Genomic DNA, 14,889 nt, shown 5'->3' with positions numbered 1-14,889 from the left:
GCGGGGCACGACCGACCGGGGTGGATGGGCGGCATTTATGGTGGCGGGGGGGGGGGTAAGGAGGAGAGGGAGAGGCGGGGCAGGGAAAGTGAGGGCGGGAGCGCCATCTTGGTGCAGGGCAGCGCGCAAAATGGTGAGAGTCTTAAAGGGGCCGCCCCAATTCCAGCCTCAGCGCTGAGCAGGCGGAGGGCAAGGTGGGGAGCTGAGTGCCTTCACCTGCTGCGAGTGACTTTGGAGTCCAGAATTGATTCTTTTTGTAAAAAAAAAAAATAAAAATACCTCTTTATTAAGGTTTATGACCCAATCATGATCAAGCCTTCTGTCACGATTTAATTTAATTCGATGCCACGTAGCAATGCTGTCCCACAGCCTGTGGTGCAGAGGGATGGCAGCCTCTGTCCCTCAGGAAGAAGGGAGGCAAGCCAGGCCTGCAAGGACAGCTTCAGGCCCTGATTCAGGCTGGTGTCACTGCCATGAAAACACGGAAGGGTGAAAAATTATAGCTGCCGTGCCCTGACATCACGTTGTTTCAGTTTTAGCTGCCCCAGCATGGTTCAAGCCATGCAGAGCCCTGAGAGGAGCAGCCGCTCATCTGTATGGACCTGGTGTGCATCACGTCCAGGCTCACAAACAAAAAGGAGGTTGCGTCTTTCCTTGTCGGGGCCCTACCTCCTCTCAGGTGACATTAAACCCTTTCCTTAGCTCCTAAACGGTTAAAATCAGCTTCATTTGTGGCTGTGCCCTGTGCTGGGAGGAGGGATGGTAGACAGCCCAGGCCTGACCACCCCGTCCTCCTCTCACACACCCACACCAGCGCCAAACTCTCATGCACACCCGGTTCCTCTCCTTCAAATCGCTGAGCAATAACCAAGGCCGCAGGCATCATCTGTGTTTAGGGACCAGGGGCACATGGTCCAGACCGGTGGAGGAAATGTGGTGAACATCTCGCTGGACGCCTCAAATAAAAACAAGTGGACACAACTAGTACCAACATTAAGGCTAGTTAACAATAAGAGAATGAAAATAATTTAAATTGCAGATTTTACTACTTTTTTCCTTAAGGACCAACCTATGTGATATTTCTGAAGTGGAATATTTTGAAAACCCCGTTCCATTTCTCTAACAACAGCTCACCCAACTAAAGCCACTGAAAAATACAGTATGTGTTTCCTCACAGCAGGAATAGTAACACTGGTGTGTTACAAAGATATATCCAACAGTAATTTTGTGGTACTTGAAAAAAGCAGGCTGATTCACTAATGGTTATTTTCATTTGGCTGACTCATTGGAGGACACTGGGCAGCATCATTTTTTTAAAAATTCATGAAGGATGGTTCAAAGGCATTCATTATAATTTCATAAGTGTACAAGAGGCAGTTCTGAGTGGTTAAGTGCAGCCAATTTTAACTTGTATACACCAGTGATCACTGTTATAGTAAAATAAGCATATCTGTGGCTTTCTAGGAACATTAGAGGTCTTAGCATCCTCCTGTAGCCATAGGCACAGGACCTGTACCAGAGGAGCTATGATTCCACCTGCCAGGGGACAGTGTTTTAGGCACTCACCAGTCCAGTGCAATAGCTAGATTTAAAAAAAAAAAAAAAAAAAAAAAAAAAAAAATCATTAAGAAGAATTGTTCACATCTAGATGCACTTGTTAAATTAAAATTACCTGAAGAAAGACAGGGTCCTAATTTTCCTTGAGTTTTATAGTACAAACTCCAAGGTCAGATGTGTCCTTTTCCTTGCTGGCTGCGTGCATATTATCCAGCAATTTCTGCTGAATTTCAAGAGGACATTAAGATGAAGTTATATGTTACTGCTGAACCAATATAAAGGCCAAATCCTGCCAAAGAAGGTGGGGGCTCATGCTCCTGCCCATACCTTCTCCCCACTCCTCTCTGCTCTGGTCCCTACCCAGATCTCTGTTTCCTTGCAGTGCCTTTAGCACTCAGACCCACCCTCCCCTGAGCCAGTTCAACTCAAGGGTCTTACAGAAAACTGTCCACTTTTCTGCCACGTTGGCTTTTTGCTAATTTAGCAAGTCAAGTGAGCTCAGCTCAGGGGCAAACAACAACCAGGGAAGGTGCAAGGCTGGCAGAGGAGGGGGCAAAGAAGCATAGCAAGGGCAGCAGGAGGGAGAGGATAAAATGGCATTGAACTCTTAGATGGCTCAGGATGTGCCGTGTACATTCTTACAGAAGCAAACACAAGTTTTCTTTCCATCTGTTTGTTTCAGTGTTTGAGTTAAACAGAAGTTTAGAAAACAAAGAGTTTGCATCTGCCTGCACAGACATTCCCTCCTGCTTAGTCATGGCAGGGATGCTGTGAGCCCAGCGGCCGGACGTTGGGTTAGGATTTGGGAACCTTTGGCACAGTGGATGTCAGCCGCTTCCTTTCCCTGTGGCTCACTTTTTCCTTCTGTGAAAGGGAGACAGTAATTACTCACTCAGGAGACCTACATGACCTGATTCATTGGTGCATGTAAAGCCTTGTCACAAAAGGAAGAGGAAAGCCAAGAGAGGATAATTTGCTCTGTACACCTCACTGCAGCAATTGTCACCTCTCAAACAACTGAGAGTTCAGCTCCTGCATCCATGCACTAAAATCCACCTCTGGGGCTGCTGTGTGTCTGCCTGCCCAGAGGTTGGGTGATGCTGCAGGATCCTGCTTTAGGTTGTATTGTGGACAGTTGGTCGTTATCCTCTGATCACCCTAACACTGGTGCCTCCACCTTCTGTACCTGTGATCCATTCTCTTCTCTAATAACATTAAGCCTGCAGGGTGAAATTTTGGAGAGTGTCTGATTGACTTAAAAATTCATTTTTCAAATTGAGTGAAGGCTTCACTCAAAGGGAAATTCCCTGCCATTGCCATGCCAAAGTAATTATAGTCACACCACAAAAATTATCCCACTATAATTATGCCGGTATGAGCCTCCATCTGAACTATATACTGGGATATTTTCCCAGGCAGCCAAAATCCTCTGGCAGCTCTGGCTCCAAGCCTCCAGGAGGAAGGGACCTGCTCCCAAAAGCCCTCTCCTCCCTCACCTTGGTGATTTAGAGAGCAACCCGAGACCAACTTTTCCCCGGTACGATTTTCGTCATCGAAGTGTTGTAGCTCGACTCTTGCTTTCCTGCAGCCTCTCTGACTCCTCCCAGGAAGTCCCAGCTGCAGATGAAGCATTTCAGAGACAGGGAGAGCGCAGCATGTCTGCAAAGGCAGCTTGGGTGGTTGTGCCAGACTTTTGCAGCGTAAGGCAGCGTGGCCCAGCTTGATGTAAGTCAGTTTTACCCCCCACCATCCCTTCTGGGAGCTGCCTTGTGCCTGTGTGTGTGCACTCGTTGGCTGTTGCTGCTGCATTCGCCCATGCTCCCGCTGTGGCGTTGCACCACATGGTGTGACGGGTTCAGGGGGACCCTTGTCCCCAAAGCCTTTTGAGTGCACCTGTGAGTGGCCAGGCTGGCCAGCACCGCAGAGGTGCTTGGGAAGCACCAGGACTGAAGAGACGGCTGGTGCCTGCAGGCTGGAGGGCAGGAGGTGGTGAGTGACCGGTCCCCGCGATGACCTTTCAGCTGTCACCCTCCGAAATCCTTAGTGTGCTCTGTCCCGTGCACCCCACCGAGGCGAGAGGTGCCTCGGCTCCCTTGCAGGGAGCGTACGTACGGGGCAGTCTGAAACGCCCAACCAGGTGAGAGGCTCCCTGAGCCTTTCTCAGGCTTGTTGACATGCTGGTGGCTGACCCTGCTCCAAAACGTCCAGGGCTCGGGAGGTGAGGCAGAGCCCTCTGCCCTAGCCCCAGTCGGCTGCTCCCACTGGCAGGAGCACCCAGACCCCAGTGCTGCCTCTAGCTCTTTGCAGGAGCCTTCTGTACAGCTCTTACACCAGCTCTGTAGTTTTCTGTAATCCCGTGAAGCCTTTTGTACTGCCACACTTTCGTTTTGTCACCTGCAGAGTTAGTCCCTGCGTTCCAATACTCACTTGCTTTGCATCCCAAAGCAGTGTCCCCCCACATCTCAGCGCCCATCCCCGACATGCAGCTGTCCCGTGCGCAGGGGCAAGGTAGATATTTCACAGTCCTGAGCAATATTATGCTGTGGCTTCCCTTTTTTCCATAAATTGTGCTGTTTTTTCCCACCTGGGCAAAGAGATGTAAAATCCCGCTGGTCTCAGGTGGCAGCCGCTTTGCACTTGCGTTAGAAATAACACAAAATGCGAACAGTGGGGACCTATTTTAATTTATTTTTTGGCAACTAGGTAAATTAATCCATGGCTGGCCAAAATAAAGGTGCATGCATCCTCCAGACTCACCGCAAGCTTTTATCTCAAGTACCTAAAAAACCATTAACTTATTTTAGCTTAAATACCACATGTTTAAGCAATGCTGTAGAATAGTTGAGGGGACCTGAGGTGAAGGAACAGGCTACATCAGGCACAGAAATTAATTTCTTTGTGGCCTTGAAGGAGAGGTAAACACCAAAATCACTTTGGAGATGGAAGCTGACATATTGTTAATCAGAAAAAAACTTGTGACTAAACAGCCTGGAGTTGCAGCAGCTGAGAGGTCAGACATTCTCAAAAATAGCAGCACTCCTGCTTTGATTTTTTTTTTTTTGTAACCTTAAGAACATGAAGGAAGAGGAAGGCATGGGTTTGTGTGGAGTAGGTTTGCCCAGCGTGCATCCCTAAGGCCCCTTGTTTCACTTTCCAGCCCCAAGAAGCAGGGTGTCTGAACAGCCCTGCCAAGGCACAGTCCAATCAGTGAGGAAGGTGGAGGTGCTGCAGGGGAGGAAGGGCAGAGACAAGAGATACCTGGGATCAATGAAACTGGATGGGAAGCTGATGTTGAATACCGAATTTCCCCAGTGCAGAGGAAAGTAGGGGGAGCCTGGAACTGGGGAGAGAGGAGGTAGAAGACGGTTGCACTTGTGGTCCTGACTTTGTGTGTGTCATGGGCACAAAGTACAGTCCTAGCACTGTTTGATGTTGCAGCGACAACATACAAAGCAGCTCGTTCCCCGTTTTCCTTTCTGTGGCAGAATAACCACAGCTTTGGGTCTGGACCTGCCTCGTCCGCAGGTACACGGAGTGTTTGCTTTACTCCTGGAGCCGTGGAGCGGTTGTCTCACCCCTCTGCTTTGTGTCCGGGGGAAATGCAGGTCCATGCCCATAGGAGTGAGACAGCAGAAGCTGTGGCATGCTCAGGAGAGCAGGACCGTCTCTGCGTCACTTCTTGCTGGAGAGGAAGAGCAGCGCTGGATATAGCTCATACACCAGCGAGGTATTGAATGCCCAGCATGACTCTTTTTGGCTGTCAGCCTGGTCCCTGGCTCAGGCTGGGGAGCTCACTACCCAAGAGCTAGCCTTGGCATCAATGGCAGATAGGGCACGTCAGGAGAAGCCACACTGGTGCAATCTCCTCTGTACCCGCTTATTTCCAGGTAGCCTGTTTAAAGAGAACACCTCATAAGCAAGAGAATATCCTTCATACAGAAGAAAGTTCATTGTTTCTGGGGTTGCCTCGTCTGATGGTCTCTTCTACTAAAGCCTCTTGGGTTGCAAAGTACTTGGGAAATATCACCATCCCTCCTGGCAATACAAACATGCAGAGCAAGGAAGTCATGTGCGGCAGGGAGTCAGTGGTGGAAGGTCATGGCTGCTAAGTATTCTACACTTGCACTCAACTATCCTGTCTAGCTGCCAGCAAAATTGCAACTGGAGAAACACATTGTTCAGTCTGGGGAGCAGAACAGGCTGAAAAAGATTTGAGGGCTGCGTGGCCCTGAGCCCATGTTGCTCTCCAGCCTGATGGGCAGCTGCCCATGGCAGCATCATGCAGGCTGGGGATGGGATGGGGGGGATGTCAAAGGAAGAAAGTATTTGTCATGTCCATTCCTGAAAGGGCTGGAGGAGACAAGGCCTTTTCTCAGAACTGGGAATTTCTAGGCTTAAAGCACCCTCTTCCCACTGACCCCCATCACACTTGCCAATGCTGTTAAATTCTCTGAACTGTGGCCAGCAGCAGCCCCACTGCAAAAGAACAGCACTGGAGTTGTTAATATTTCACCTTCAGCTATCTTTTGCTTCCCAAGCCACAAATCCTTCTACTCCCACCAAAATCAGCTCAGGCACCAGGTCTTGCTGACCATAATACCCATGAGCTTGTGCAGAAATTGCAAAGCAGGGGGCTGGGGGAGAGGAGTGGGCCTCCCCTAGACCTGGGGAGGCAGCGACTTCTGCTCACCCTTGTCTGCCTGCCTAGCACCACAGGGGAGTGCAGAGCCCACCTGGTGCCCTCTGAAACACAGGGCTCCTCACCAAGGTATTTGAAAGATTCCTAGTGAGGGCTGAAGCTGTATAAAAATCTAAAGACCTCAACACAAAATGTCGTTGGGGCACTTTTCAAATTCTGGTGCAGCCCTCTGGGAACAGCAGAGCTGAGAAGGTAAGTGGGGAGTTACCACTGCAATTGAGCCTGGAGCGGGGTGCTGACCTGGTATCCCCCCACCATCCTGGCAGAGCAGAGCACAGACCCTCTCCCCTCAAATCCCAGCTCTGCATCTCACATCTCAGCTGCTTTTACATGCTCTCCTCATCCCTGTTCACATGTATTTTACTTGCCGTGGTGATGATCGTTTTCTTGGCTCATTGCTTCAGATGCCCTCCTCGCATCTCCATGCTGGCTTTTCTTGCTGCATTGAACATTGTTTGTCTCCAGCTTCCAGTCCCTTTGCTGTCTGGTTACCTTTTCCCTGTGCTGTTTAGTGATTAAATTCTGCTTCTGCTGCTTTTCATCGTCCTCGTGATAAATTCCCCATCAAGCACAACTAATTTTCTCCCACTGAGCTTACCCAGCTGGAAGGAGGATTTTGCTCTCAGTTTCCTACTGTCCTTCTTCCCACCCCCACTAGCCATGATGCACAGGGAAATTAGATACCAGTCAGGTGAACGGTACCTTGGTGTCTCCGTACATCAGACTGACATGTGTGCTGTGCTCCCCTCTTGCCTGCACCCAGTTGCTGCCTGGTTTCGCATGAACTTCAGGTGCAAAAACCAGCATATTGTTTAGGATCTAGAGCAACTCCCTTCACCAAGGGCTCCAGTAGGACAAAGGAGTAAATACTTCTGCTACTCCATAGAGCAGCGTGGAATAAAAAAGTTTGTTCTTCTAGGAAAAGGGGATATTTTGTGGCCTGTAGAAAACAAAGAGGTCCTTCTGATGGAGGACGAGAGAGGCTATGGAAGGCAAAAGCCTGAGGTCTGGGGTCATTGGCCTGGCCGTTACAGCTTGGCTGAGCTCATTTGACCCCAAGATTTATTCCAACTGAAAATGAAGATTAAGGCATTGCCACCTCCCCAGTGAGTGTAGACATGCTTCTTTTGTTCATCTGTTTTCTCAATTCTTGTTGAAACTTGTAAATGAAACATCTTCCTCTGCCAGCTCTTGTCTGTTTGATCTTTCATTAAAAGTCTGTGAAACCTCTTCCAGAAGCCACTGCGTCAGCATTACTGCTGTAAGGTCGGTCAGCAACAACCCATGAAGCAATACTAAAGGGCACACTTTCTATTGGGAAAAACATACCTGTGGAGGCCACATCCCCTTCACACATGGCCACATTGCCATTAGTAAAAGCTTCAGACTCACTTTCTGTCTCTCTCTTTGCAGGCAAAAATGTCAAGGCCGTTGCAAGCTCGGAGGCTGGAGGGTATAGATAAGAATATCTGGTAAGTTAAGAGAATATCTGGTTTACCTTGGTGGTAGATGTGGTTTTAGGCAGCCTAACACCACATAGAAACCACTGCAGCCACACAGAGCATAGAGCAGCACAGTCTCCCTCGGCTACTTTGCATTTGTTTAGGAAGCACATCGGGGCAGGTTTGCCCCGGGGAGACTTTATCCTGGCCCAGGTCTGTATCTGCTGCTCACACTTTATGCCGTATCAGGTGTTCCGCACCATCCTGCAGGAAGGCAGGAGGGAGCACCTTGTAGTGCATTGTAGTCCATCAGGCCCATCCACACAAATGATCCCAGCAGCACCCAAATCTGAGCAAAATTGTCGCAGCACACTGGCTTCAGCCCGGTGTCTGCTTCACGCCCAACCTAGGGCACTGCAAGCAGAGAGGCTGGTGAAGGGATGCTACAAATGCCATTCCCAGCCTGCCAGGCACAGACATTGGGAAAACTGCGTGCTTGAGGAAGAGATTTAAATGGGCTTTACCCAAAGCCCTGCTGTGCCTGGTTTCAAGCTACAAACTGCTCATGAGCTGGCTCTTGTTTGAGACAAGCACTGAGTTCAGCCTGCCCTTCCATCTGCAGAGGCCTTCACAGTGTCTAGTTGCTAAATTTTGCAGAACTGGTATGAATTTGAAAACCTCTGAGACCTCTCCTGCTCGGTCTGGTCTGATCAGCAGCGGTGTGTGGCTTCAGCTGTGACTGGACAGCCAGACAACACAAAGGCTGTTTCCTTTAAGAACAAATTAAAACCACCCCCCAGTGCAATCGTGCCTCACCCTTGTTTTAATTGGAACAGGTCTAAAATGACCTGTGCTTGGTCCTGTCCACCTGTGAGCAGTGGGATGGCTCCGCAGGAAGGACACCAACCTCACTCGCTTCCAAAGGGATGCTGGCAAGCAGAGCCAGTGCCAGCATGCTGCCCGGACCCTCTGTAAACGCTTGTCTTTCTCTCCCTTTCTTCTCTCCAGGGTGGAGTTTGTAAAACTGGCTGCCACCTACGCTACGGTGAACCTGGGCCAGGGCTTCCCCGACTTCCCCCCACCGGACTTTCTGAAGGAGGCATTCGTGAGAGCCCTCAGCGGGGAGAACCACATGCTGCACCAGTACACCCGTGCCTTTGTGCGTGGACAGACCCCCCTCCTCAGCAATACCTCCCGCATTCCCTGGTAGCCTTGGGCGCTTCAGGGCTCATCAGGCAGCAATAAACAGGGCAAACCACAGGAGGCAAAACATGCATCCAGCCTTAGCCCAGGCCCCCTGTGCCTAGGGCTGTAACACCCTGCTTTACCAGGGCATTTGAAGCAGCTGGGCTGGAAGATGCCTTGCACACTCAGTCGCAGGGCACTTGGCTGCCCAGGCCCCTTCCAGGGGCTCATCCATGTTTTAGGAGGCTTCTGCAACCCAATTCCCACCTCTCCTCTCACCCCACAGGGCCACCCGCCTCTGGTGAAGATCCTAGCCCAGTTTTTTGGGAAGCTGCTTGGACGAGACCTGGATCCTATGACCAATGTGATGGTGACTGTGGGGGCATACCAGGCCCTTTTCTGCTGCTTCCAGGCTTTCGTTGATGAAGGTGATGAGGTAACCCAAGATTTGAGCTTGTTGCACAGGCAGCCTTCCTCCAGGAGTGCCCTTCCTGGCTGTGGGTCTGCCAGCAGCTGCAGGCTGGTTTTCATTGTCCTTTTCCAAAGCAGAACTAGTTTTATCCCCATTCTCCAGTATCTGAGCTTCCAAAGGAAAAAGTTATCTGCTGCAGGGCACTGTCTCATTTCTGCATAAAGCAAAATAACCCTTTTGCCCTGAGTGGTGGTGTTCTTCCCTGACACTGCCCACAGGCAATGCAGATTCTCCATTCCAATAATTCAGGGATTAAAATTTCCTGTCCCTCCCATTGCTCTCTGCACCTGTCAGGGAAGGTCTGAGCAGGGCCAGGAGGGTGCTGACATGTCTTTCTTCCAGGTGATAATCATTGAGCCCTTCTTTGACTGCTATGAGCCCATGGTGAAAATGGCTGGTGGGACGCCTGTGTTTGTCCCGCTGAGACCGGTGAGTGGGTCAAAGCAAAGCTGTTGAGAAGGGAAGAGTCGCAGCAAAGTGAGCAAAGAGGTGAGTGGTAACCAAAGTGCAAAGGTAGCAAAGCAAGCTGAGATTCCCCTCTGTTCTCTCTAGAAAGCTCCAAAAGATGGAAAATTGATGTCTAGTGCAGACTGGCAGCTGGACCCAGCTGAACTGGCTTCTAAATTCAGTGAACGGACAAAAGCCATCGTCCTGAACTCACCCAACAATCCTCTGGGCAAGGTAACACTTCTGGCCTTGCTGCGGCTGGCCCTGAAAGCTGCTGGGGGGCTACAGCTCACCCCGCCACATTTGCAGTGTAGCAGTGACTCGACCTTCCTTACGCACAAGGGAAATGAGTGTTGTGGCAGCACCGCATGCTGCGCTCACTCGTCTGGTGTTTTAAGCCTGGTCTTTTATGCCAGCAGTGGCTTTGCCCTGTTAGACCATTGCAGTCAGCTCCTGCCCACCCTGGCTTGGGAGATGGCGCGGGCAGGGGGTGCAGCCTTTGCAGAGAGGCAGGGACAGGCAGGGGCTCAGAAATGCTCCTGCTGCATCTCTGCTCCACTCCCTGCCTGCTGCAGGTATTCAGCCAAGGGGAGCTGGAGCTCATTGCAGACCTGTGTGAGAAGCATGACATCCTGTGCATCAGCGATGAAGTGTACGAGTGGCTGGTCTATGATGGGAAGGAGCACATCCGCATTGGTACGGAGAATGGCTTGGCTGAGCTTGGGTGTCTTCTCTGGGTACAGCATCTTCAGGGAAGGAACTGGTGATTTAGCTGGGGTCCCCTGGAAATTATGTGGGCTGCTTACATGCATGGCTCTACTAGGCATGTATCCCCATTAGAGGTATTTTGCTGCACTTCAGTCTCAGCCTCCAAACCAGGACTTAAACTGGACCCCTGACTTCCAGACCCAGTCAGAGGAAATAGACAGCTAGCTTCACAGCCTGACATATACAGCAAAGTGCCCTTTGGCTCCAGTGAAACTGATTTTTTTCCCATACTTTGTAAAACCACAGTTTTCTGAGTGTCTCTAGTTTTGGGACATCCATTTCAACATGATTTCAGAGGCCTGTTCTTCCTGTTGCAGTAATATGCAATCACCTTGTTGCAGGCTGACGGTGCTTGGCATCCCTGGGAACCCCTGGGGCTGGGTACATGCGTATGAAAACACTTAATTACAAAGAGATGCTCTTGAGAAACCTGGCTCCCTGCTTGGGGTGTGCTTTGAGGCTCATACAGGTGAAAGATGTGCTGTGAACACAAGAGGCCACCATGGATTATGGTGGGCAAAGAGCTCCCACCATGTCATTAATGCAGCCCAGAAGTGAGCATGCTGAGCTCTGCCATTGGTGTTTCTCTTGTTTCATTGCCAGCCAGCTTGCGAGGGATGTGGGACCGCACGGTGATGATTGGGAGTGCTGGGAAGACCTTCAGTGCCACTGGATGGAAGGTGAATTCCCCCATGCAGCACCTCATTGTGTCCCCATCCCTGTCCCTTTGCTTCAAGGTGTGGGTCCGATTGCCATAGCATGGCACTGGGGACACGGCTGCCGCACACTCAGCTTTGAGCCTCAGGGTCTGAAAGTACCAAAGCTGCTTTATGATAGCCCTGTCTGGAAAATACAATGAAGCCAGTGCAGGCAAATAAAGGGGAGCCCAAGTAGGTACCCAGAGACTTACCACTTTCCTCCTCCTCTCCTGGCCGCAGGTGGGCTGGACCGTGGGACCCAACCGGCTGCTGCAGCACCTCCGTACCGTGCACCAAAACTCAGCGTACCACTGTGCCACAATTGCCCAGGTAAGGCAGCTCTCTGCAACTGGCCCTGCGATTCCCAAACCCCTGAAGCAGGAGCGAGAGAGGGTCCTTCTGCCCATGGCTGACCTGAAAGGCACAGACAGGGTGATGCATGGTGCCCTGGAGAGGCTCCTTCCCCTCTCCCTGCAGTCACCCCATGCCTGAGAGGAAGGGAAGAATCCAGCCTGCCTGAGGTATAGTCCTTATTTTGCATTGACAAATCTAAAAGGCCATTTGGAGGGGCTGCAGGCAAAGAGGTCAGCTTGGTGCAGTGAGAAATCACCACCTGCTCCCTAGTCACCTGTGAATGACATGGGAGCAAAGACTCCAGTTCTCAAGCAAGCCTTGACCATCTGCCCACCGGGTTACCTCTCTCCTTGCAGGAGGCCGTGGCTCAGGGTTTCCAGAGGGAGATCGAGCTTTACGGGAAACCAGACAGCTACTTCGTCCAACTACCCAAGGAGCTGCAGCAGAAAAGAGACTGGCTGGTCCAGAGCCTGGATGCTGTGGGGATGAAACCCATCATCCCTGAGGGCACCTACTTCTTGGTGGCAGACATCTCTGAGTTCAGTAAGTCATGCAGCTGTGGTTTTGCTCAGGCAAAGTATGGGGAGGCTCAGGGCTGAGTATGGCGGGGCCAGCTCACAGCGGTACCGCTAGCAGGGACAGGAATCTGCATAAACCATCACCAAAGCAGGGAGGGACAGTAGTGTATTCCCCATCCAAGCTCCCAGAGGTCATCGTTTTGGAGCTTGGCTGAGGCACCCGGCAGCAGCCCCCACCTCTGCGCTGTTGTACTTCTGCAGAATCCGATGTCCCTGAAGTCCCCGACTCTGACGAGCCCTATGACTACAGATTTGCAAAGTGGATGGTCAAGAACAAGGTAAATGAATCTGGCCCTTTCTGCTGCGTTTGCCCCGGGTGGGTTTGTGCCCTCCCTGCTGGCTGCACTCCCATGAGCCAACAGCACAACACCGCTGCCGGGTCCGGCAGCTCATCCAGGGGGGTGCCTGGGGTGTCTGTCAGCAGCTGGCCTCAACCCTGGCAGCCTGAGCTCAGAGTGAGCAGGCAGGGCACCAAGGGCATCTACAAGCCCATCCGTGAGACTTGCGAGCAATAAGTGGATGGCTTCATACCAGCCCAGAAAGAGTAACCTCAGCTCCACATGTTTTACCCTCCCAGGGACTTGCCGCCATCCCGCTCTCCGCTTTCTACTGTGGGGCCCACAAGAACAACTACAACCATTTCATCCGGTTCTGCTTCGCAAAGGTGAGATATGTGGCAGCACGAAGGCAGGCGAGGTTGGGAGTAATAATCAGGGCTAGTTTAATGAGATGCCAAGAAGAAGTGCAGAGCGCCTTGGGCATTAGAGCCTGAGCACGGCATCACAGCTGGTCCAACCCCCTCCTGCAGACATGAGAGCCGAGCTGGGGGCAGCAGGTGTGCCAGTACCGTCCTAAACCTTGCCCCGTCAGCATCCCACCTTTCTTGGTCAAGGCAGGGAGTCTTCTGGGTGCGCTTTTAAATGCCCAGTGGCTATGCCTGCCCCAGAGATGGCTGTGCCTGTCTCATACTGAACACGGGGCATCTGCGATGTTCCAGAATAAGAACAGGATTTTTATATAAATGATGACTGCAGTGAGGACAAATGGGACTTGGCTGGAAGCCACTGACCAAACCTGCGGTATTTGTTTAGGAGGAAGCGACCCTGAAGGCAGCAAACGACATATTGCAAAAATGGAAACGGGAGAAAACTAGTCCCTGAGTGCACTGGAGAGAAAACCAGGCTCTCGTTGGTCCTCACCTGCCACGACCGCTCTTCCTCCTTTTCCTTTGCTTGGCTACAAACTTTGATCCGTCCTTATTTTTGTGCTTTCAACCACATTTTCTGTCAGACAAATGGGTAAGAGGTTTGCCATGCCCAGGGTCTGGGGGACACTTTCTGTCACTGTGAAATGATTGCACTGTTCCTTGGAAGAAGTGAGTCTTTGTGTGTGCTGCCGGTATTCGACATTTCTTCCTCTTATATTTAAAGACTTTGATAATCAGTTCTGGGATGCATCCAGAAAGACACAAGGTAAGGATGGCCCCTGGGGCCTTTTCCACCACCAAATTCCGAAAAGGTGTTTCAGGACCTACCTTTAAGGCCATGCTGGGGGATTACTGTGGCTTGTCTTGCTCCACATCCCCACTGATGTACCCCAGGGCACAGGACAGCATTTCCACCAGCACCCACGTTCCCACGGGACTGTGCAGTATCACCACCCATCATTAGGTTAATTCTTATGATCCTGAAAATTATAAACCCAGTGAAATGCTGTTTCCCATAATTAACAATTTTCCCATTATTTTTTTCTGTGCATCTCTGGGGAAGGTGACCACAGAATCGGTAACTGGTTTCCCCCAGAAAACAGGCTTTCATAAATAGCCCAAATACTGCCAAACCTTCCCTGTGCACCCCCCAAACTGTCCCTGGCACTTTGTCAGGGCTTGGCAGCATCATCCAGGCTGCAAAGCAAAACCTTCAGGCCTTTGACAAGTGCACACAGTGGCTGGGGAAGAAGGGCAGAGCGGCCTCACGCTGCTCCTGCTGCTGGTGGCCCCTGCAGCCTCCCACCCGCTGGGCTGGTGGGGTAACGTGAGCAGCGTTTTGAAAAGTAATTCTTGCATCATTCGCGATTTCAACCTGGATAAGAATGTAAACCAGCATCAGCATCATCGGTCACGCAGGAGTTACGTGTAACAGACCGTGCAATAAGTATTTGTGGCGGTTGAATTATTGAAGTAGAATTACTGCAATTATTGAAGAGTAAACGTCTGTGTAATGATTACGGGGCTGCCGTCACCCGTGCAATATCTGTGTTGCGTCCCACCGTGGCGGTTGCTCGTCCCACCCAGACCGGTGGGTAGCAGCTCCGCAGGTTTTTGGCGTTGGGCTGCGGCTGGCGGTACTGATCCCCTTGGAGCCAGCGCTGCACCGACCCACGGGAGGCAGGGAGGGACCCACGGGAGGCAGGGAGGGAGGGAGGGACGGCGGGAGGCAAACACCCACCTCCTGCTTTCGCCCATGGGCGACGCGTCTGGTCGCACCTGCCTGCGCAGCCTGGGTGGGTGAGGGTGCTGCTGAAGGCCCTTTTGCACCCATATACGTGCCAAACGCTGGGAGAGCTGCAATCACCAACACAGATAAACAACCGTGAGACTAGATTATTAATATAGAGATTAATTGCAACATCCCCACATGCGTGGGCCCTTGCTCTAGGCCATGACACACCCCGCAAGGGGCAGGGTACA

General features: G+C 51.4%; 1 protein-coding gene across 4 annotated transcripts; it reads left to right on the top strand.

The window, feature by feature from the left end:
• Positions 1 to 3,150: 3,150 nt before the first annotated feature.
• KYAT1 (kynurenine aminotransferase 1) lies at positions 3,151 to 14,426 on the top strand. Of its 4 annotated transcripts, none has more exons than XM_030000777.1 (14): positions 3,151 to 3,282; positions 5,163 to 5,284; positions 7,670 to 7,728; positions 8,707 to 8,857; positions 9,170 to 9,319; positions 9,698 to 9,784; positions 9,908 to 10,036; positions 10,378 to 10,498; positions 11,174 to 11,250; positions 11,509 to 11,598; positions 11,979 to 12,165; positions 12,402 to 12,478; positions 12,778 to 12,864; positions 13,292 to 14,426. In XM_030000777.1, exons 2-14 carry the CDS (start codon positions 5,201 to 5,203, stop codon positions 13,358 to 13,360), a joined length of 1,368 nt encoding a protein of 455 aa, XP_029856637.1. In that variant the 5' UTR covers positions 3,151 to 3,282; positions 5,163 to 5,200; the 3' UTR covers positions 13,361 to 14,426. The 4 variants fall into 4 exon arrangements, with proteins under 4 accessions (XP_029856637.1, XP_029856640.1, XP_029856638.1 ...); XM_030000778.2 differs by lacking the exon at positions 3,151 to 3,282 and adding an exon at positions 3,296 to 3,546; XM_041119846.1 differs by lacking the exon at positions 3,151 to 3,282 and adding an exon at positions 3,580 to 3,694.
• Positions 14,427 to 14,889: the final 463 nt, after the last annotated feature.

Source organism: Aquila chrysaetos, chromosome 24 (assembly GCF_900496995.4).
Source record: "Aquila chrysaetos chrysaetos chromosome 24, bAquChr1.4, whole genome shotgun sequence".
NCBI classification, from domain to species: domain Eukaryota; kingdom Metazoa; phylum Chordata; class Aves; order Accipitriformes; family Accipitridae; genus Aquila; species Aquila chrysaetos.
This window is presented reverse-complemented; position numbering and strand designations above follow the sequence as displayed.